A 22,883-nucleotide genomic window follows, 5' to 3' on the forward strand; every position below is an offset into this window, starting at 1 on the left:
ACCCCGGGCTCGGGCTGGCGCCCCCATACCTGCTCTGGGCCTGTGAAACATCACAGTATTTATTTTATTTGTTCTGGGTGTTTTAACTGGGCCTGAAACCTAACAGCGCCTGGATAGGTCTTGCATAATTTAAAACCTAAATGGAAAGTAAAGCGGTTGACATAATTAGCACCTCGTAATAAGCTAAGCTTGTTTCCTCTAGCCTTTTGCCGGAAGATTGTGGTGACCCGAGGAAAACACCTCTGCGGGCCGGGGACGCCCCAGGCCCCTGTCCTGCCTGAGGGGACAGGGCCTCCTCCCCCTGGTGCTCCCACTGGGCCCAGCGCCGCGCTAGTAGTCCCCGAGTTCGAGGTATAAAACCTGGTTTTGCACGTTTTCCCAGAGGAAAGGCCAACACTATGGCTGGGGCGAGCCGTTAGCAGCGGCCGCCGCCGCCGCCTCCTCCTCGTCAGCCTTACCCCCCGCTCCAGAGGCGGGAGGCCACCAGGCCGCCATCATCACCACCCCCTTAGACTACAAATCCCAGGAGCCACCGCGGCCTTCCGCGTGATTGTCACGTGGCCGCCGCGGTTACCGGCGGGGCGGGGATGGGGGGGTGCGCACTGCTGCATCCGGGTCCTTCCACACGCACGCGCGGCCACCCCGCGTCTTAACGACCACAACAAGCCGGCGCGGCGCGCGGCGGACGCCCGCCCCCCGAGGGAGCTGATTGGGCGGGCGGCACGGGAACGGGCGCCGCATTGGCCCGTAGGAGGGCGCCTGGCGGGGATGTCATAAAGGCTTCAGGTAGGCGCGGGGGCTGCCGGGGAGCGAGCGGCGGCGCGGGCGGCTCCCGGGTCCTACCCCTCTCCCCCAGCGGCGGCGGCGGCTCCCGCTCCATGAGTCCCGCCGGGGTTGGCGGGCTCCTGTGAGGCGCGGCGGGCGGGGCTGCGCGGGGGGAGCGGAGCTTCGTCTCCCCCCCCGAGCGGGCCGGCGGCGGCGGCAGCAGGTGAGGTGAGACCCCACCCTCCCGTCTCCCCTCACGGACCGGCTCGGCGGCCTCCAGGCCCCTGTTCCCTCTGGGGACCTGGGGGGAGGAGCGCCGACCGGGGCGGGGAGGGGTGCGCAGCGTTCTAGCTCCTTCCCTCAGGTGTGTCCCTGGAGGGAAGGTGGGGAGGTCCCCCCCCGAGGGTGGGTTGGGGTCACGGGCGGCGGGGCCGGGGTGTGAGGCCGCCCCAAGGCGCGGTGGTGGCGGCGGCGGGGGCTGAGGTGGGGTGGGCAGCGGCTCTGGTTCCTTTGTTTGCGGGCGCTCCGCTCTGCTGGCCTGGGTCCGGCCTGCAGCACCGGGGCGGGGGCAGAGCCGCCGTCTCCTCTGCCGCCTTCCCCGAGCCCGGCCCCGGCCCCGTTTTCGTGTCTTTCTGGAGTTTCTCCTCCAGCTCTGACCCCGCTGAGGGGCTCAGCCCTTCTCAGGAGGCTTTGGGCGTTACTATCGCAGGTCGGGTTGTCGTGTCGCGGCTCAAAACAAAATAAAAACAAAAAGGTAGCGGGTAGGACCTGTAACGCTGACTGAAACTAGAGTCCTAAATCTGTGTTGTTACTAACATCATTTATGGTTAAACTCTTGCACGACTTAGATACTGTTTTCCTGCTTCTTCATAGCTATTTTATTATGCATCACGAATAAACTGAAACTCTTGTTTAGCGGCTGCGTTCAGATGTTGTGAGATCTATGCTTGTTTGCTTTGTAGGTGAAAAATCCCAAACATGAACAGCAATGCACCACACCTGTCCTCAAAGCTGACTGGGCTAGAAGTGGAACGTAGTTTCCTGACAGATCTTCTTACAAAGAAGTCGTAAATCCTTTGTAATGGCCAACAAGAAAGAGCCTCCTTTTTTCAATGAAGATAATATGGGACCGTTTCACTACAAGCTTCCTTTTTATGAAACTATGGAGCTCTTCATTGAAACGCTCACGGGAACATGCTTTGAACTGCGAGTTTCTCCTTTTGAAACAGTTATTTCTGTGAAAGCTAAAATTCAAAGACTGGAAGGTACTATTCTCTTTTACTTCAGCATAAACTTTGTCGCTTTAGGAAGTCTTGTTTTACAAATTATAATTGCTAAAATCGAGCCAGATAATTCAGTTACTTGTTCGGTAATACGTATAAGCTAGATGCTGGGTTTATGACTTAGTTTTAATTGGAATTGAGTTGTTTTTCTGTCCTTTCCTTTTCCTATCAGTTCGTGGCTTAGGCTTCACTGGAATTGATATTTTTGCTCTCTTCTTTTCTTGGGCTTTTTGCTGTGTTTTTTTTTCTTTTATGTATATATTTATTAAGAGAAATCTTTAAAAATCTATGGTAAATCATGAATAGTTTTGATGTTATGTGGGATATGGTATTTTTGTTGTCGAAAGGATTCTGTGGCTTAAATTGATTGTTAGTTAGCAAGGTTATCAACTTGAGTCTTGCAGTGTGTCTGTTTTGCAGCTGCCTGAGTATACTTTAAACTAAGTGCTAGGGCTGTTGCTTCTGAGGTTAGTCAGTTTATGGTTTGTTTCTGATGCTGCAGTCACAAGAGCAGCTGCAGTGCAGGCAAACCCCCAAGGCGGCTTGAAGTTAACTGGTTTGAATTTTGTTTGGGTGAGTGATCTTTTGCTGGTAAAGGTCTGGCCGAACGACGCTTTAAGTGATGAACTCGGCGCACCCTGCAAAGCGAAAAACCTCCTTTTAGTTGTAGGGCCAGTCCTGGTGCTGATGCAAGGAGGAGAGATGTAGGTTAGTCCTCTCTCGCCCCTTTCACTCTTCCATGAGAATGAGCCTGCGTGAAAGAATGTGATTTGAAATATGTATGTATATATACTTTAGCTACTTCGCAGCATCGCATCCTTTTTCTCGTTTTGGAGGCGTTCAAGAGCTGCACAAGCTGAAAGTGCTGGAGTTGCTAATTTTAAGAAAAGGAATCCTCTCTTTCCCCGCTTTACCTGTGTTTTTCATGTTTTTGTCTGTGCGGAACCCACCCTCTGGGAGACGTAATATAATGCTTTAGACTGGAACCTAAGATATTCTCCTCCTCTTATTGGAAATCTGCACTAATGGATGAAAAAAAAAAAAAAGAAAGGTATCTGGCACAAGCCTTAAACACAGAAGCGTTGCAAGAATAGAGGTGACTTTTTTGCTAGTAAGGTCACATAGGGGAAGCTCCACCATGCAGATAACCAGAGTTTACATCAGTGCAGCTACATTAGTGCAGTAACATGGATATGCTTTTGTTTCCTGTGGACAGTAATTAATCACAAGTCAGAGAACGTGTTGAGATGCTCCTGGAGGTGAAACGAGAAAAGGAAAGGGTATTTCTTCTCCGTGACTGAACAGAGGCGTAGGAGAGATGCAAGCAGAGATGTGACAGAATGCTAACTGAGAGTGAATTAAAAGGGAGCGGAGGCGAGAGAGTACAGGAGAAAGCAGGTTATCTGGACAGTACAGATGAAGGCGTAAACTTCAAAGGATGCACAAAGAGACCAGTGGGAGATGTGAGGAAGAGGAATTTGAATTTCTTGTAGCCCAAAATGAATGATTGCGAATAGACATGCTGAACTATACCTATGGCTTACTGCTGTTGGCTGGCTGTGCCCAGTTTACAAAAGCTTCATCATTTCTTATTAGAAGAACAGCTCAGTAATAAAGTTACAATATTGCTTATTCAGATTTTTGTTCATATATTGTAGTTCATAGGATGATAAGGTAATTAATGGCTTAGGTACCTGCTGTATAGACTTAATTATTAAGAAGTAAATTTCATTAAAACATGGAAGGTAAGAGTTCACTGGTACTTATCATTGAATTGTTAGAAGTTAGTTGAAATACCTCAGTACTCCAGGATGGAGTTAAAAGATCTGATTAATATGATTAAGGGGGGGGCAGAGTGAAAACAGATTGATCAGCAATGTGTGAAGGGGACAGCCACACAATGACAGATTAATTTTGCATTGCATTTAGTGTTGCTATTTCATGTTAAAAAATAATTAACAGCTTTTCAGTGACAAAGTTCCTATTACAGTGCACAAGTTCAAGCAATGAATCGCCCCCAGGTGGAGCGAAAATCCTAAAGTAATTTTGCAGTTGTGATTTATCATGGGAAGCAGAAACCGACATCTCTTCTTTTTTCTGCTGTTGTTTTTCACTTTTTGTCGTTGTATTGTGTCAGCTTTCATGGGGTGTGAACCTCTCTCGTTTAAGCTGCTCTTCTGGCTGGAGAAAGCCTCCTACACCCTGGGCAACTCTATGGGGTCCCTACTGTGCATATTGTCTCCATGGGCTCCTCTGTGTGTTGAGGGTGATGGTATGTAAGCATATAAAAAGATGAGTTTTGGGGAAATGATCTAAGTCCTGACGTCTCCAAGAACAAAACTTAGAATCATATCAGAAGTTTGCAGATTTTTTTTCAAATGTCACCAGTGCCTGTAATTGTAAGAGGCTGATAATAAAACTAAATCAAGACAGACTCATCTTTGTCAGCAGTTGGAATATCAATAGCTGTAGACTCTCTGCACTGTAATAAGAAAGGATAATATGGATGGCATCTGAGGAATTTTGTAGACTTCTGGTACCGTTTTGTCATTCTTGGTGCCTGTTTAATGGTCTGATGTGGAAAGGGTTTGTTTAGAAAGCTGTAGTAGAAATTGGTTCCTCACTGAGAAAGAGCTCCAGATCTCCAGCTTTCTGTTTCCAGTTGGTTTTAGTCTGGAAAGAATATGGGTAAAAATTTATTAATGCATCTGAAATTTCAGTGCACGTCTACTTGTAAATTGAAGTTAAAGCAAATCTGATGTGTGTTTGGATTGGATCCAGGCATTTGTCCTCAAATATGTTCCACGCCAAGTAAGAACATGGTGTCCAAAAATTTAGACTTGTGATAATGTTGAATTTGGAGCGACCTAGTCTCAGATTCACCGAATGAGCCTTTTAAAGTGGTACATGGAGAAGAAATAAGCTCCCTTTGTCTCTGCTGGTGGTGTAAAAGCTAGACCACACGGAGCCAGCAGTGTAGCACAGTGTTGCCAGCAGAGCTGCCTTCTCCATTGCTTTGTCTTGTTATTTGTATTTGAAAGTAAGATCGTGTGTTGATGGACATGGATGGGATGGTACCCGAGTTTCAAGGTGACGTGAAAGACTGAGGTTTAACACGTGAATGGTACTTAAAAATAGCAGGATTTCATAGAAAGAGGAAATAGCAATATATTTTTTTAACTGAGAAGATCTCTTCTTGTTTCCTTTATTGCGCAAGTCTTTATAGACACTGGGCTGGGCAAAGTTTAGTAGTCCTCATTTGGAAACAGCAATTATTTTATTGAATTTTATAGAAGGAGCATTCAGGTAGTGTATTCCTAACAGCGGTTAATTCTTTCATCTGTTAAAGAGCCATAGATAATACTTGTAAACATGGTTGTTCGGTAAGAGACAGGGTTGAGTCTCAAGGGAGGAGGTGAGGTTTGGGATTTGGTGTTGGTATTATTATTATTGTCATTATTATTTTTATTATTAACTTGCAGGAATTAATTTGCATTCTACAGTATGGAGTGTTAAGGCCTTCATTTATGTAGCTATCTTTAAAATAAGAAAACCTCAGTCATGGTTCGTTCAGTGCCTGTTTGCAACTGAATTTTATCATCTGTGTATGTGGAAACATTTACCTTTTTAAATGAAAATTTAAGTGTTTGCTTGTTCTTGTATTATTGTAAAAAGGAAAGACAACTAGCTTTCAGAGTACATCTTAATTTTGAATGCTTGTGTTCAGCAGGGAATGACAGATGCAACAATAATTTTGTTGTTGTACATGTGTGTGTACTCTCAATTCATCCTGAGTTGTTATTTTTCTTTGGTCTTTCTGCTCTCAGGGCTGGAGTGAGCGGATTGCACAAGTGAAAGAGTTTTTTTAACAGAACCAGTCTTTCTTCTGTCGACGTTTTTTCCTTTATGTCTCCTGTTTGCTTTGTCATTTCCCTGTTTACTCTGCTGATAGAGGCTAGAAGTTCATGAAGGTGTTTTTTTTTTAAGCTTAAGCTTCGCCTGAGCTGGGAAAACATTCCTGCGAACGCAAGGTCAGAGCATTATCGGGAAGGTGTAAATAAGGTCACCTTTGCCAGGAAATTCTGTGAGCCCGTATTCGGTTACTGGTGACTCGCTGTTACGGTCTCCTCTCCGCCAGTCGCTGGGATAAAGAGTAGGTCACTTCTGACAACCATTTACACCAACTGGGGGGGGTTGACAGTTATGAAACCCGTCCCGGTGGACCGTTGCACCTCTTCCTATTGTAGTGAGTTCTGTGGGAAAATAAGACTGTCAGCCCAGCCTCTCTGTAAGCAGGAACAAAACATAAATGTTTAAGAAACTCTCCAGCAATTTCAGCTTTGGCTGGAAGGTAAGTTCACTGTTTGAACTTGGGCTCTAAAATGTTGTGGTGTTTTTAAACATATTAAACTTCTACCCACAACGTAAAATCAAGTTTATTTTGAAATCTACAGGGTTTTTTTTACTGGGTCAGACTTGCCCACATGTGTTTCCCTGGTGAGCCTGCTCGTCACGCCAGAAAGAAGAGTAAAGGGGTGAAGCTTTAGGGAATATCTGATACGCTGATTGGGAGCTGGGATAGAGAACCTGCTGCTCTCATTTAGTAGGTCAGATCGTCAGGGCATCTGCAGCCCTTTCAACGGTGTGAAGACTCTGCTGTCCTCCTATAGCATTACCTATAGCCCACTTCCATTTGAGCATTGGGATGTAGTTTATTGCCCTACTTTCCTCTCCGTGCTGATTTAGGGCAGGCCAGCAGTCACCTGCTGCTTTAGGAGAGGGGACAGTGGATGGTTCTCCCACACTTCTCATTATTGTGGCCAATTTTACATGCAAATGTCTCCTCTAGAAAGCCTTACTATTATTCAGAAAGGGCACAGCTGATGCATATTTTCTTGCACCTGAACCTATAAAATACGTACAGTTTCCTCCGTGTATAAATGCAGAATTCTTAGAAAGCAGCGTAAGAGGGAATTAGTAATAACGACTTGTCTGTTTCCCATTACAGCAGAGTATAGTCTTTTCATCTGATCATTTCATCAAAAATATACTGTCATTGTTAGATGAACAAACCCATGTTTCGCCGCAGCACTGCCGGTTGCAAGCCAGCCTTTTTAACAAATACTCTCTCCGTTTATCAAAGTAATTGGAAATTGCTCCTTGGAGGCTGCCGAAACCATAACAAATACAGACAGTAATGACTGTTTGTAATCAGAAGACTGCAAAACAACACGGAAAAGAACTTCACTGCAGACTGCCTGGCTCTTGCCAGCCTTGGTCTTGTTTTGCTTATGGTGCAGACTTGAAACGTAACCAATAACGCGTTATTAAATAGCTGGCAGTGTAGTAGCAATTATATCAGTCTACTATATGAACATATTCCCCTCGTGAATGTCTTGTGGACTTCGGAGGACACAAGATTCATGTTAAATGCCATCCAAGTGAAGTAAAGTTGTGTTAGTCATTCGTAAAAGAGAAGCTCTAGGTATGAGCTGTGGTAAGAAAAGGGAAATGTCATCTTTAAAACTTAATGATAGTTCCTCCAAAGTGCACTCCCTCTTCTGCACAGGGATGAGGTTACTTTAATGTAACTTTTTGGAAAATATATTTATAGCTTTTCCTTCTTAGTCTGAGGAGTAATTTTTAGACCTTTTTGAAAAAGTAGTTCTTGGGCTCTATATGTTTTCATTTTAATTGCAATTTGTCAGCAATGCTTAATTACCTTGATTTCACTAGGCAAATTGAACAACGGTACTTCTTTTGATCCTGAAGGGAAGATTATTTTTTTTTCCAAAGGCAAAAAATACAGCTATTCGTCTTCCTATTAGACTTAATTTTTTTTTTTTTTTTTGGTGATCCAAGTTGTCTCACCCTGTCGTAACTGTCCTGGTTTGTACTCTATCCAAAATTTGAAACCCTTGTTGACCCAAAAGATTGAACTCCGAGCATGACCACAAGCCTGATGAAAACCTTAAATTTGTTCTTAAAAACTATTTGGGAGGTTGGATGTCATAAGTGAAGGCTGTTCAGGTGCCTGTCCTTGTCCTGCTTCCTTTCTTCTTTCCCCTGTGGTCCTCTTTCTCTCCTCTGTTACCTCCACATTCTTCAGAAAGCAAAACTCCCCAAAAGCCCTTCCACCAAGCTCAAATTTTAATACTCTTCGTTTGTTTGTTTTAGGTATTCCTGTCTCTCAGCAACACTTAATTTGGAATAATATAGAGCTGAAGGATGACTATTGTTTGAATGATTATAAGTAAGTATAGAATAAAATTGCAATGAACGTTTCTAAATTATTGGTGGCATAAGCAATAGAGAATGCTGCAAAAATGTATTTATTGTTATTTACAGCATTTCAGAAGGCTGCACCCTGAAGTTAGTTCTGGCTATGCGAGGTGGACCTATTAACACCAGAAGAGGTATGTGGTTTTGTTTCCATGTTTTCTTCTTTAGCATACCAAGTACACCATCCTTTTCATTTTTTTTGCCCTAACAAATATCTTCGTATGCAGGGGAGGTTTAAGATGGATACTAGGAAAAACCTTTACACTGAAAGGGTTATTAAGCATTGGAATGGGCTGCCCAGGGAAGTGGTGGAGTCACCATCCCTGGAGGGATTTAAAAGCCGGGCAGACGTGGTGCTGAGGGATGTGGATTAGTGGTGGTTTTGTCAGTGTTGGGTTGATGGTTGGACTCGATCTGAAAGGTCCCTTCCAACCTGGGCAATTCTATGTGTACAGTCATCAAGTCTTAAAATCAGAAATTTTAAGAAAAAAAAAGATCCTGCAATGTCATTACACAAACAGTTTTTAAAATCTGATTAGTAAGAACCAGGTGTTGGTTCGGTCTGATGATAAACTTGGTTATGTGGATCATGCATAGAGGAATGAAAATTACAGAATGATACGGGGTTGGAAGGGACCTCTGGAGATCATCTAGTCCAACTCCCTGCAGGCTGCACAGGAACGTGTCCAGGCGGGGTTTGAATGTCTCCGGAGATGGAGACTCCACCACCTCTCTGGAGAAATCCCCTTGATAACTTTAACTTGGAAAACACTCAGTATATCTTGTGTGGTTGTGAGTTCCCATTGTAAAATGATCTGAGCTCTCAAAGGTGATCAAAACAATAATAATCTGGTTTTATTTTGTTTTTTCTCTTTCTAGTTCCTGTGGAAGACCCAATCAGGGAAATGGCTGAATACATGGATCCCAGCAGAGATGAGATCTGGGAGAAAGCGCCATCCAACAAACAAGTGACCTTCTTAGTATATCGAGAAGGAGATCAGTTGAATTTCTTCCGTGTGGTAGATCGGGGAGATGGCACTTTAACACCATTATCTGAATCTTTGAGGTAAAGTTGGTTTTAATCTTTATATTATTCTTCAAAAGGGGGATGCTGTGTAATTTTCAACTTTATTAGTTGACTTTATCAAAAGAATATGTGGAATATTTCTGTATTGTTGTTGCAAGTTGTTCTGCATTGTTGTGCCCTAAGGGCTACTAAAATGCTGTAACTTGGTGGCCTAACAGTACAGTAGTACTTTGTGGTCAGTGGTCGTGCTGACAGTCGTCTGTCACCATGTGTGTCAGTAGAGAGAGCTAAAGCCAACCTCATGCTTCAGGCGATTCTCAACACCCCTTCCTAAAAGGAAACATTTCACAGAACAGTTGATTTGTCAATAAAGATATTAAAAACTCTTGTTACGTACTTTCTCTTCTATCTTAAGGCATTTGTTTGGGTTTATAAATATTTCTCTATCACAGCATAGACTTTCTTTCTCATACGTCCATGATTTGGCTCCATGATATGGCAGGAAGATAGTAGATTGGCAGTGCAAAATTCTGAGAAACTGGGGGATTTGGGGATTGGTTTTTTTGTTTGTTTTTTTTAATTTGTTCTGGGTGGGGTTTTTTGTCTTGTTTTGGGGTGGGGTTTTAGTTGGTGGTTTGTTGGTTTGGCTTTTTTTTTTGTTTTTGTTTTAAATATACTGAAATAATTACCAATAGAGCTAGCCTTTGGACATAATTAGGCCTCAGATGAGCTACTGTTGAGGTACCAAACTTGTCGCAATCACTGTCACTGAATCAGAAGAGCAAGCGTGTCCCTTAAGCGACTGCATTTTAGTAAACAGATTAGTAGGCTTTTTCCTAAAGCTATCAAAATCGATAATATCAAAAATTATTCAATTCTGTCTTAAACTACACAAAAGCTGCAGTATAGTTGTTTTTTTTTTATCCTCTGAAAAACTTAGTACAACCATAAGGAAAGGAGTCCCTGTTCTGGGGACTGGCTGCATCTTTTCTGAGATCGAGGCTTGCACTGTTTTAACTACCTATCCCTGTTCCTGTTTGCAAAGTGAAAGGAAGTGCTTTTACTGGGTTTATATTAAGTGCGATTCAGTGGGTTCAGAGTGATATTATTCTTACAAACTTTGATAAGAGATCTGTACTTAAAAACTACAGGCTGAATGAAATACCAAGGTTGAATTCCCACATAGTTAGAGTAGAAAGAGCTAGTGTGTGATGTACCATTACTGGATGGAAAGAAGAGGAAAACTGCAAATATTTTAGATCTGTGATCTTGTCTTTCAGTCTCTGCGCTCTTTTTCGGTGAATGGTGACATAAGGTACTGAGTGTAGATTTCAAATGGGTGAAAACCACCAAAATCAGTAAGAAGCAAGAACTGCTTCATTGGCCTAGATGCGCTTCTGGAAAGATGTAATTATAGAATCATAGAACGGTTTGGGTTGGAAGGGACCTTAAAGAGCATCCAGTTCTAATCCCCCTGGCATGGGCAGGGACACCTCCCACCAGACCAGGTTGCTCAAAGCCCCATCCAGCCTGGCCTTGAACCCCTCCAGGGATGGGGCAGCCACAGCTTCTCTGGGCAACCTGTTCCAGTGTCTCACCACCCTCACAGCAAAGAATTTTTTCCTAAGATCTCATCTCAATCTCCTCTCTTTCAGTTTAAAACTGTTCCCCATCGTCCTATGGCTCCACTCCCTGATCAAGAGTCCCTCCCCATCTCTCCTGTAGCCCCCTTCAGGGACTGCAACAGGTCTCCCCGGAGTCTTCTCTTCTCCAGGCTGAACAACCCCAACGCCCTTAGCCTGTCTTCACAGGAGACGTGCTTCAGCCCTCTGACCATCTTTGTGGCCCTCCTTTCTACCTGTTCCCAATAGGTCCGTGCCCTTCTTACGGTGGGGACTCCAGAGCTGGACACAGTGCTCCAAGTGGGGTCTCACAAGAGCAGAGTAGAGGGGTGGACTCACCTCCCTTGACCTGCTGGCCATGCTTCTTTGGATGCAGCCAAGGATTTTTTGATGCAGGCCAGAATTCCTGTTCTCACTGCTGCCCTGCCTGTTACCAAATCATTCCTTTTTACCATTTAAATCCAAAGAACATCCAAATCCATCCAAAGAGCCAGGACTGTGGGTGCAGTACTGTCAGTAGATGCAAGAACCTGTCAGGAGGAGCTTGAACTTCATCTTTTCAGTATAATCGGATCCCTGGTATCTCCCTACGTGTTCAAATTCTTGTGTGTGTGACTATTATTTTTTTCCCATTTAAAACTAACATGGATAATCATCTGAAATTCTTATTACTTGTCAATTAGGTAATTCTAGTGTATAGATTAAATAGTCATTTTCTTGAGGTTGGCTAAATTTAGCAAACTGGAGGAATAAACCACAGCCTTTTGGGTCTTTCAAGGCATCTTGGTAAGACTTTCGCAGCACAACAGCACACATGAAAATCAAATACATTATGCTTAAGAAATGGTGGCTTGTCAAATGATTCAGTTAGGTTGGAAGCCACCTGAGTTGAAAACTTTCAGCTTGAGCTGTTTCTCTTTCTCTGAGCTTTCTATACGAGTTCATTTATTAGCTTTTCTACTAAGGCAGACGGTAATTTGGCAGGTGGAGAATAATCTGAATTTTGGATTTGTTACTATGGCTGGGTCAGATTGGTGGGAAATGGAAAAAAAAAATAGCAAAGGGAGGAGAAAATGGAAACAAATGGAGCCTTTTCGTTTGATCTTTATAGAGAAAGGCTATGAATCACTCTGAATACTAGGGTTTTCCACTCTGACAGCTACATGCGTTTGTATGTGTGGATATACTGGTGACTGAGCATTTTGAGGCACTTGTTTATCAGCTTTTCTCACGTTGCTTATGTGTGGAACAGAATTTAGTGACTGCAATTTAGAAGTGAGCCATTGGTTTGGGTTATGTTTCATAGTTCTCCAGATCATTGTATTTTATCTGCGGTTAATGGTTAAAACTTGACAAGATGTAAATACTTACAATGATTATTGTCTCTGGATTAAAAGCAAGTTGTTGAAGTTGTGGTAGAGGACTGGTCAGGTGTGGGTGCCAAAAGTGTTTCAACAAGCTACCGGTGGGTTTTGAGACCCACATTTTACAATTAAGATCTCGGGAATGTTGACACCTGTTGGAAAATTGGCTGAAAGTATCATCAAGAACAAAGCCACCTTCTCTTAATTTTGCAATCACATTAAAGCAATTAAACCCTTTTGTTATGATTATTTTTTTTAATGTTTTTGGCTCCTGTTTAGCCAGAAAATGCAAGAAAAAGTATAACAATTATTTTTGCATTTTAAAAAAAAAAAAAAAAAGGCAAAACCCCAAAACCAACCAAACATGAGGCACATCACTTTTCCTTCTGTCTTTACCTTGAAGGAAGGGAAGTTCAAATAAGTGTTTTGAGTTGGTGGCTTAAGTCTTTGCAGAGTTAAAATTCTGAAATGATTCTGCAGTTTTGGATCTTTACCAGGAGAGGTGTTCAGGTTTTGGTAAGAAACCACTGGACTATTTTGCCGATTCTTACTTTGAATATGCTGCCACCTTGCTCTTAAAAGATCTGTCTCCCAGCTCTGCTGCCTTTGGAATTTTGCTACATTTTAGGAAATGGATTTGGAGAGTCAGTGCAAAAATACTGGCTCTTGACTAAGGGCAGCAGAATATTTCCAAGAATCAGGTAAGATGCCAGCTCTAATTAGTGACAATTTTAATTTTAGTTTTGGTACTTTCTCATGACCTTTAGTTCTTCCTTGATCTCTTTTTGGAGAGTAGAAACTTTAGTTAAATCTACTAAGGCATTTGCGTGAACACAGGGGAATTGCCTGATTGTCATGATTTCTAGGTGCTGACAGCCTAATGGAAGAATTAAAACACTCTTTAAAATTTTCAACACTATACACAGTGTTGAAAATGCATCAATTTGTAATGAATTGGACACTCCTAGTGGTTCTTTCATTTCACTGTCAAATGTTGGGTGTGTGTTGGTGATTAATGCTTTGTAGGAAAAACAAGTCAGATGCTGACTTTAAAACATTGAGGTTTTGCATTCTGTCAGAACGCAGAATGGAGAAAGGCAATGTGATGCTGTACATTTCCAGTGACTACTGAGTTAAAGTATTTTGTCTCGGGTCTAGCAATTCTAATCTGTTTATTTTTTTTCCAAATGTGAGTCTCTTTGGACACCTAAACTGACCCTTTTTTTATTTTTTTTTCTATTTTGAAAAGGAGAAATAGAATATCACATCCACACGGGTGACCCCTCCATTTCCATTTATGGTGAGAACACCCCTCAGGATGGATAGAAATTTGGACTTTCCTTCCATGCCAGTGTCTGGTTAATTGGAAAACTGATCAGCTTGTTGTCTGAGTCCCACAGTTAACAGCTTTGGCCATACCTTCAGGAGACATTTGTGGAACTGGATATCCCCCCTGTGGGGAAAATATATAGTGAGTGTGAACCAACTGTATATAGTATAACAACTTCCCAGAAGCGTGGCTATGTTATGATTTCAGCATCATCACTTTGCGTGAGCATCTAATAAAAAAAAAAATGCTTATGTGCTAAAATAAATGGCTTTGAAATGTCTTTGCGTACAGTTTTACATAATGCTTTGTCAACAGATCAACTACGGATATGACTTTCTAGTTGTGAGAATACTCTACATTGAAAACATGATTAAATTACTTGAGTGGAGGATAAACAAACTTTCTTTTATTTTCAGTGGTGGTTCAGTTTATAACTTATATGCTGATGATGAAGATGAGACAGAGGCGTCACCTTCTGGACAACAGATTATTGAGAATTCAATTACTATGAATAAAATGAAACTACTCAAGGCAAAGATGGAGAACATGAATCTGAGTAAAAAGGTGAAGTTGTGATTTCAATTTTTCTATTGTAAAATGACTTGCACTTCCCTAAAAAGCAGGTCGGATGCTTTGCTGTCTTGGGAAGTGATTAGGGGTAGGTGACTTCTTATCTGTTGTTTAAGTAAATGCTGTTGTATAAATGTTCTGCTGTGGGGCATTGGCTTTACTTGGATCTACCTGTCCACAGTCAAAGAATTCACCACTGGTCCTGGATTTATTTGTGCGGGTGGTTTTTTTGGATGTGTGGGGTTTTGTTTAGTTTTTTTGTTTTGTTTTCTGATATTTCAAGTAGCTCTGGTAAAAACCAATGTTCATCTTAAATGAAACTTTATAGACTTTTCAATTACAGTACTTCTGATTAAGTTAAATATGAGAATGAGATTACTTAGAAGATAAAATATTACGTTGATGTCGTGTCAGTGTAGGTTACCTAGATGTAAAATGAAGATGCTCATATGGTTTGAGATCCAAAGCTCTTCTGGATAACACATGGCATTCTGACTTCCCTTTTCTATTCCTCTCACATATGGCCTATTTACTAAAAAGCCATTTATGATTATAATCTTTGATTTTATTATTTGGATATTTAGGTGAAGCCTTGATGGCTGGTAACAGACAAGGGAGTAGAAAAAATGATTTGGCCCTTTCTGGCCTTACAGTGTCTGAATTTCTGCGATTATGATCTCTGTCAGGGCTTTCTATGCAACCATAATTCAAATACTAATTGTTGTTCTACGTGGGTTTTGTGTTTGGTTTTTGGTTTTTTTTTAAATAGCCTAAGAAAACTGTCAAGGTGAAACCTCGTCCTCCAATGGCTCCTCGACCGTCTAGTGGGTCAGTGGCTGCTACTCGTCACCGCTTTTTAAGAGTGCTCCCCCATATCGGACAGTCCTGCCTACCTCCTCCTGGGAATTCCTATCCCTCAGAGTCTTCCCAAAACGCACTTTCAGCGTTGGCTACTTTGGCCACTGCTGGTAGAACGATGCCATCCACAGCTAATGACTTTCTTAAGGAAGATGACACTTGGCAGAGCAGCTCTTGGTCTCAGTCGGTTAGTAGCATCAGATTGCCACCGAAAATATCTCGTGTCGAACTAGAAAGTGCAAAGCTACCTACAAATAGCATTCTGACTCCTGTTTCATCTCTGCCTGCAAATTCAGAAAAAGCTTCTGAAAACGTGACCTCAGCAAGTGAGGAGGACGCTGTTTTGTTTCCGAATCTAACAAACGTAGAACTCTATGGAACTGAAGAAAAACTTTTACCTGAAACAGATGCTTTTGCTTTGTTAACGGAAGCGAGCGCCACTGAACAGTGTGGTGAGATCTATGATGTAGGAAAGGTGAACCCAGAACTCGAACTGTCGGATGGAGACGAAGAACCGAAGGTTGTAGAGCAGCACAGAAAACCTATTAGCAAAGTTCTGACCACCGCGGCCATGGGGGCTGGTCTTCTCAGTACCCGTGAACTAAGTCCCCAGAAAAACCTGCTTTTGTCACCTCTTCGGTATTCAGCGCAGGTGGCCCGGCATAGTTCTCTGAAACCACAAATGCAACCCAAATGCTTCGAGGCTGGTAACTTGAGATCTCCGGCCTCCCCGAACGTGCTGCGGTCGGTGGAAGTCCGGAGTATAGCGGACTCCTCTTTTTCTAGGACTACTAGATTTCGTAGCATGAAAGTAGAGTCCCTTGGCAAAAGACCTGATGTCATTTCTAAAGCAGAGGCCAGGGACATCGCGGAGGTGGCTAACAAGGCCTCCAAAGAACCTGTGAATTCTGTGAGTAACTTGGGATTTTTGGCTTCGCTGGCCCGAAGCGCAACCAGGGAAGGTTTACAGAGTTCCTGTGGGACAGGCAGGTTTCGGACTTCTGGTATTGCACTACCTACAAACCTTCCGCATTTTCAGGAAGAAAGCTTTAGGAAAACTGCTCCTCCAAATGAAGCTGCTGAATATATTCTAGTGAGTACTAATGCTTCTGAAGAAATTGAAGTTTTCCTGTCCTTTCTGGTACTGGCCTTACGAAAACTGTGCTTTCATGCGTGTGTCTGTGTGTCTTTTCAGGAAAGGCAGATGGGGAGGGGGATATGAACTTAAATCCCTGATAGTCTTAGAACTATTTTCTAAATTCCTGTTGCTATTTGAACTGCCCGTTTATATGAACGGGCCCTAGAAATAATTTTTCATAAAAATTGAAGTGGCTGTTCAGTTCACAACTAAAATTGCTAGTTATTGTAATGATAGAGTTACGAGTGTCTGTGAAGTGTTACCTGACTTCCGCTGCTCACTAATTGTCATTTATTCCAAAGTTTGCCCTGTGACGGGCACCGTATGTGCCTAGCTTCAGATCTTTAATGTACTTTGTTGTTTTGGTGTGTTGTGAAGTACGGGGAGACTATTAAGCAGTCATTTTTGAGTAGAGCGCTGCGGGATTTTACTGTTTTGTACAGAAGTCTTCTTGGACTTTGATTGATACAACGTTGATTTCAAATAAGCTGATACCAGACTTGCCTGATTTTTCATTTAATTTCCATCTGCGAGTAATTTCCTTGTGGAAATTTTTTTTTTTTTTAGTCTACGCATGGGCTTGGAATGAATGGAAGTATTGCAGCTGTAGGGAAAAGAGTAGGTAAGTAAAGCGACTTAAATAATAATTGCAGTTGACTCTGTAGTCTTTCCTGATATATCACATATATCGAGGACAAGAATCATATATCTTTGTAAGGCATATGTCTTTCAAAGTCCTTGCTGTCTTACACTTCTATAGCATGGTAGAACTTAATATTTTAAGCAATTTTTTAACATACAGATGTCATCTAGATCTTAGGTAGACAGAACTGTGACTCTTTCCTAGCTTTTTTTAATACTTACTGAATCCTGCGTGTTACCTGTAGACAGAAACATGACTTTCTGCTCTACAGTATCCAAAAGGTCAGTTCTGTGAATACTTGTGAGCATACTAAAATCAGAGCAAAATTTATCAGTAGCATTGTCTTTAAAACTACAGCCTGAGCCAGAAGGATGTGGCAAAGGAAGAGTGGGGAGGAAGCAATAAAGCCATGGATACTGGAGATTATTGATATCGTGCAGATTTTTCTCTGTTTTTTTGTGATGGGCATCATTCTTTCTACCCTAGTCTTGGTAACTGCGGAGTGCTTATTGCATGGCATCTACTGAAAAAATGGATGTGTCGTACCTAAATATTAATTTCTTATGTGATTAATTCTCTTGGGAGGAATGGAATTGTGTAGAGTAATGCTTTAAAAACTCCTCAGACGGTGAGCTAAAGATTTTCCAGCAAAATCAACTTTTCTTCTTCGCATCTTTGACTTGCAGTTTGCAGGTTTTCTTTTCTTTCTGTATGACCTTGAGAAAAGAGAGCAGGCATGTATTCCAGGATTTTAAAATCTAGGTATAGAGAATGAGCTAGAAAATAGATCTTCAAATAGCGGCTGCAACAGGAAAAAATGATGGGGGAGCAAAAGCTTGTAAAATTGTGGATTGTGCCTTTGTTTCACAACGGGGCATGCAGCTTTGAATTGGCAGTGAATTAATAAACAGGTTTATCCTTACCTACTCCATAGTAACAAGGTGATACCCCAATAGCCACATCTACACGATGGGGAAGCCTTCTATTGTCTGTATCATTTTTGGATAGAACTACGAAGATGATGTTTCTTGGGTGTATCTTATGTCAGACAAAAGTGTATTTTCCAAATACTTCCAGACATGAGAGAGACAAAGTTGGTCTTGTCATATCATGCAGGCGCTCGAGGGAGGGGTGGCTGGTAATGATCTGTTGTACAACTGGCCAAAAGACAGGTTCAAGTTAGTTATCCAAGGCCTTCATTTAAATTTAATTGCTGTAGGTACCGTAGCTGAGAGAGTTGGGGTTGTTCAGCCTGGAGAAGAGAAGGCTCCGGGGAGACCTTAGAGCCCCTTCCAGTCCCTAAAGGGGCTGCAGGAGAGATGGGGAGGGACTCTTGATCAGGGAGGGGAGCAACAGGACGAGGGGTAATGGTTTTAAACTGAAAGAAGGGAAATTTAGATTAGATACTAGAAAGAAATTCTTTGCTGTGAGGGTGGTGAGACACTGGAACAGGTTGCCCGGGGAAGCTGTGGCTGCCCCATCCCTGAAGGGGTTCAAGGTCAGGCTGGATGGGGCTTTGAGCAGCCTGGTCTGGTGGGAGGTGTCCCTGCCCATGGCAGGGGGTTGGAACTCCATGATCTTTAAGGTCCCTTCCAACCTGAGCCATTCTATGATCCTGTGATTGTTTTTTCTGTTTAAGTATGGCCCACAGCAGGGACTCTCTTGAAGCTCTGTCTTTTTCACAGACTGGGCTAACTGATGCTCCTGAAATAGTATGCTTTTAGATAATGAAATTGATAACAGGGACAAAGATCGCCTGGAAGTTTCCGTGCTGGGTAGCAATGGGATAGCACTGGTTGGTAGTGGTGACTGCCTGGTGTGACTATTGAATGTTCCCTGCTGAGAAATGGCTGTTGGGATTAAAGGCGCACTGGATAAAAAATGCTTCTGAACTCAGGAGGTCACCTTTTGGGAGCATCCTGACAGTAATAGCGGTAGAAGCACTGAAAGAATGTTTGAGAGGATGCATTGCTGACTGGCACTGTCCTGGTAAATACACATAAGCAAGTTGTGGATGAAGAGCTTATTTCTGATGAAACCATCCAGCTAAATAGAGGCCTGTAGTCTAACAATGTACTTTTCCTGCAATTATGGAGTACCAGCAAGATTTTGAAATGTTGCGGTATTTATGTGGTTGAATTATTAGCTACTGAATATATGAGATGCGAGGTGCTTGAATGTCCCATAGATTCTTCAGAAAGCCATTGTGTGCAGTGCTTTCCCAGTCACATCATGTGTTTTCATTTTGCAATTTGGAAGACCATTAGGAGATGTGTTTCTTGATTCCTTCTGTAACTTCTTGCTTATGTGAACTTTTAACAGGCGTTAAAAAATAACGGGTTTAAGTCCTGCATTGTGCTGCCTCTTCCAAAGGGGTTCATAGGCTTGAGGTGCAGTATCTGTTTGGGCTTTGGGGTTTTTTTCCTCTCTGTTTGGGCTTTGGGGTTCCCACCTGAAGTATTGAAGAAATTCAAAATCAATCTGAGTTTCAAAAGATAACATTTAACTGGTTTGTGAGCAGGAATAAGTAAAAATAAAATGTCTTTGCTGTCTTTCTACCTCTGAAAGCAGGTGAAGCAACCCATCTTCCACCTGTGAATGGCTCAATTCAAGCAAAAAAGAAAATTACAAAGCATTGCTTTCTTTGTGGCAAGAAAACTGGATTGGCAACCAGCTATGAGTGCAGGTAGGCTGAGCGTGCAACCAGCTGTTGTTTAAAATTAATGGCTGGGTTAACCGAAAGGTTTTCTATACTGCGTGGTATTCTTTAGGCCTAGCAAAATCAAAAGACAACTTTCAAAAAAGTTGCAATTCTCAGTTCAGCAAAACTCCAGGAATTAAAGTGCAGGAATGTTGTACCTGTTCTGCTGTTGAGGTGTATTTTCTTCCAGGAAAATCAAGAAATGCGAGGTATCAGAGGGCAAGATATTAGGAAATAAAGAATGTGATTACAGAAAGAGAATGATGACATTTTATTCTGGTGTGGGGTGAATTTGCTACAGATTTATGTTCTGCGAAGTTTCTTAACAACAATTATTAACAACATGAGGAGCTTTGTTAAAAATTTTCATAAGATCTCTCTGAGATTTGGCCCTATTACACCACATGTGCACAGTTTGAATTTATATGAATTTATATTTAAAAACTTTTTGATTTTATGTCTGTTCTGTTTCTTGTGACACTTCAGCCACCTTTTAGCATCTAGAGCATCTCAAAAGCAGATCACCAGAGTGCTGGTCCCCTTAAATCAGGACTTGCAGACAATGCAATGAGACCTGGAGCTTGGTGGTGATCACTGCAGGCTTTAGAAAAACCACACACACACGGCCCTCCGCTTTTCTCTGTTGATCTTAGTTCTCAAAGTATTGTTTCCTACAAGGTATTCTTTTCTCGGTATCATTTCCCATGAGCTAGTCAAGGTTGGGAACTGCTGCCCTGGGAGGGCTGCGTTTGAAGCTGATCTTGGTTCATTCCAACCAACAGCAAAATGAAGAAGGCTCTGCCGTTGAGAAATTGTGTTGGAGAGTTCCAGGGTGACTCCTTACTGACTCTTCCGTCTTTGGTTTTTTTTAAATGATCTTGGACACAGCACACTTCCTGCTGAGCAAAGAGCTGCAAGCTCTTCTAGGAGTAACGAAGCAGCTTGCTTAAGGTTAAAAATGAAGCACAGAAAAAAAAAAAGGGGGGGGGGGAATTGCACGTCTCCAGGAATAGCATTTGTTCTAGTTTCAAAAGGAGCAACCATATGACCTTTGACTAGAATGGAGCATGAACCAAACAGAGAATACAGTTTTATGGGAGAATCGGTGATAGCGGGACCAAAAACCGAAGAAAAGTATGTTTATTGCCAGGCACACGAAGCCTCAGGAGCAGCTGCAGGGTTTATTACCAACCCAGACAGGGAGACAGATAAATAGAGGATTATAGTCTAATAGAGAGACAGTAAGCTGGACCAGTAATGCCTAATCTATTTCAAGAGAATTCTGATTTTGAATGATGTCAGCATTTTAAAGTAGCAACTTTATCAAATACTGAGACAACAGGACAATAATATCGGTCTCCACTTAAAGCACGTGTTTAGGTCAGATAACAACACCCCCCGTATGCTTTTCCCGTTAGGAGCTTTAGCTGTCGAGTTTGAAGGCAAAAATCATCATCTTAACTCATTGAAATTGCAACTGATACTGGAAAGATGTGCCCTTATCCAGTCATACAGGAAATCACGTTCCTTATAGTTAGTTCATCTGCTGTCTTTGGAGCTAAATCTGTATTTATTAATCTCAAATGACTGATTTGAGTTTGTGCCAGGCAGAGGTTGTGCTGAACTAAACATCTATTCTGGTGTCCGAATGATGTGGTGGTGTTGAATTGAAATGCATTACGTGCATTTTACCTGGTGTTATTTTAGTTCCATGGTTTTGTCCTCTGATGTTGTGTGAGGTCTTTAAAAAGAAATAAAGTAAATCAAAAGCCCATCATTCTTATTTTATAAGTGTTTGATCCTTGCTAGCTGGCTCCAGGAGTACTGATCTTCCTTAACTTCCCAGCTGGAGAGACTGTTGGGTCAAAACTGCAACGTTCGGTTACAAAAATGTCATTTTGATTATCCCCCGGTTAATGTTCTCAGTCACGGATGATTAGAATCCAAGCAGTTATGTCAAATAAACAAGACGCGGTTATGCCAAAGGGCTGCCAGCATATCAAGAGAGTTAAAAGCTTCTAAAAGCTTGTAACTTCTAATATTCTTGATTCTTCAGATGTGGAAACAACTTCTGTGCAACGCACCGCTATGCAGAGACTCACGCCTGCACCTACGACTATAAGAGTGCGGGGCGAAGGTATTTGCAGGAGACCAATCCCGTCGTTAGTGCACCAAAGCTTCCCAAAATCTAACGTGGTTGTGCTGCATGTGGCCCTTCTGCCCTTGAAGAGTTGTGTTCCACTGAGAGAAGCACTTGCTTAAACTGCATCATTTTTTTGCCATGCTTCTGTATTTAAAGATTTGCCAAGTAATAAAAGCACACGAGGATGCGTCCCTTGGAAGAATAATGTGAACACTACTGCAGTTAAAACTTTTCTTCTTTAGCGAATGAAAAGTTAAAAAATATTAGTTTTTAAAAACTTACACTATGATTTAACTGTTCCTGCACGTCTTGTGTTGTGTTTTATATATGGAAAAAGCTCTTTCACTAGACAAGTCTTCAAAAGATGCACTTTACTAACTTTATTTACTGTATAACCAGACTTGAGGGGGTGTTGTAATGAGGGTGTCATGTAATGTCTTCTGTACTCTTGCGTTTTTCGTCCATTGCGTGGTATCAGAATCCTAAGTTATTTCACTAGAAAGGTCCTACTCCCTCCCTTTTCTTCAAACAGCCCACTTTGAGATTTTTAAGGGGGGGGGGGGGGGAGGGGGTCATGTGTTCCCCCCGCTCTGTTCCATTCAGATTGGTGTTCATACACTGTGTATCCATTCTGGAAATTACATATCGTATTAATGACATTTTCTTAAAATAATACTGTTTATATGACAAGTTTGTTTTTAAATAGAAAATTCCCCCTTTGCCATTAAATATAAGGAACAACTTATTTTAACTTCTTTTGTAATCCTAGGTTTTTTTAAGCCTTCACAACCTGGTTTGTTAAGATGTTGAATGCTGTTACTGGAAGAAATTCTAATAAATATTAAATTTTATTCTGGCTTATGCTCTTCTAAGTGCAGAAAATAACTTTTCCTATCTTACAGCATGCTCCTAAATTAAAAGTTGGGGTTTGGTATGGGGGAAAGGGGATATTTTTTAATTTATTTTATTTTTGTCAGAAGCATTGGCTCATGTCTCTTCCTTCTGAAGTCGGTGGGAAAATTCCCACCACCTTCATTAGGAATAAGCGTGGCCGACACTGTGTGCTTTAAATAAACCTCCTGGAGTCTTAAGAGCTGCACTAGCAAAGCAAAATGGGTGTAAAACAAGCGGTTTATTAACCTGCAGCCTTTCTCCCC

General features: G+C 42.1%; 1 protein-coding gene across 1 annotated transcript; it reads left to right on the forward strand.

Annotated features, from left to right (window-relative positions):
- Nucleotides 1-753: 753 nt before the first annotated feature.
- On the forward strand, nucleotides 754-22,575 carry ZFAND4 (zinc finger AN1-type containing 4). Its single transcript, XM_074154458.1, is given in 11 exon segments — nucleotides 754-786; nucleotides 1,728-2,030; nucleotides 8,226-8,301; nucleotides 8,397-8,464; nucleotides 9,210-9,397; nucleotides 9,399-9,440; nucleotides 14,058-14,237; nucleotides 15,013-16,194; nucleotides 16,807-16,861; nucleotides 19,454-19,568; nucleotides 21,640-22,575. Coding segments are annotated over 10 exon segments (2,226 nt in total). The 5' UTR covers nucleotides 754-786; nucleotides 1,728-1,846; the 3' UTR covers nucleotides 21,776-22,575.
- Nucleotides 22,576-22,883: the final 308 nt, after the last annotated feature.

Source organism: Numenius arquata, chromosome 10 (assembly GCF_964106895.1).
Source record: "Numenius arquata chromosome 10, bNumArq3.hap1.1, whole genome shotgun sequence".
In the NCBI taxonomy this organism is placed as follows: domain Eukaryota; kingdom Metazoa; phylum Chordata; class Aves; order Charadriiformes; family Scolopacidae; genus Numenius; species Numenius arquata.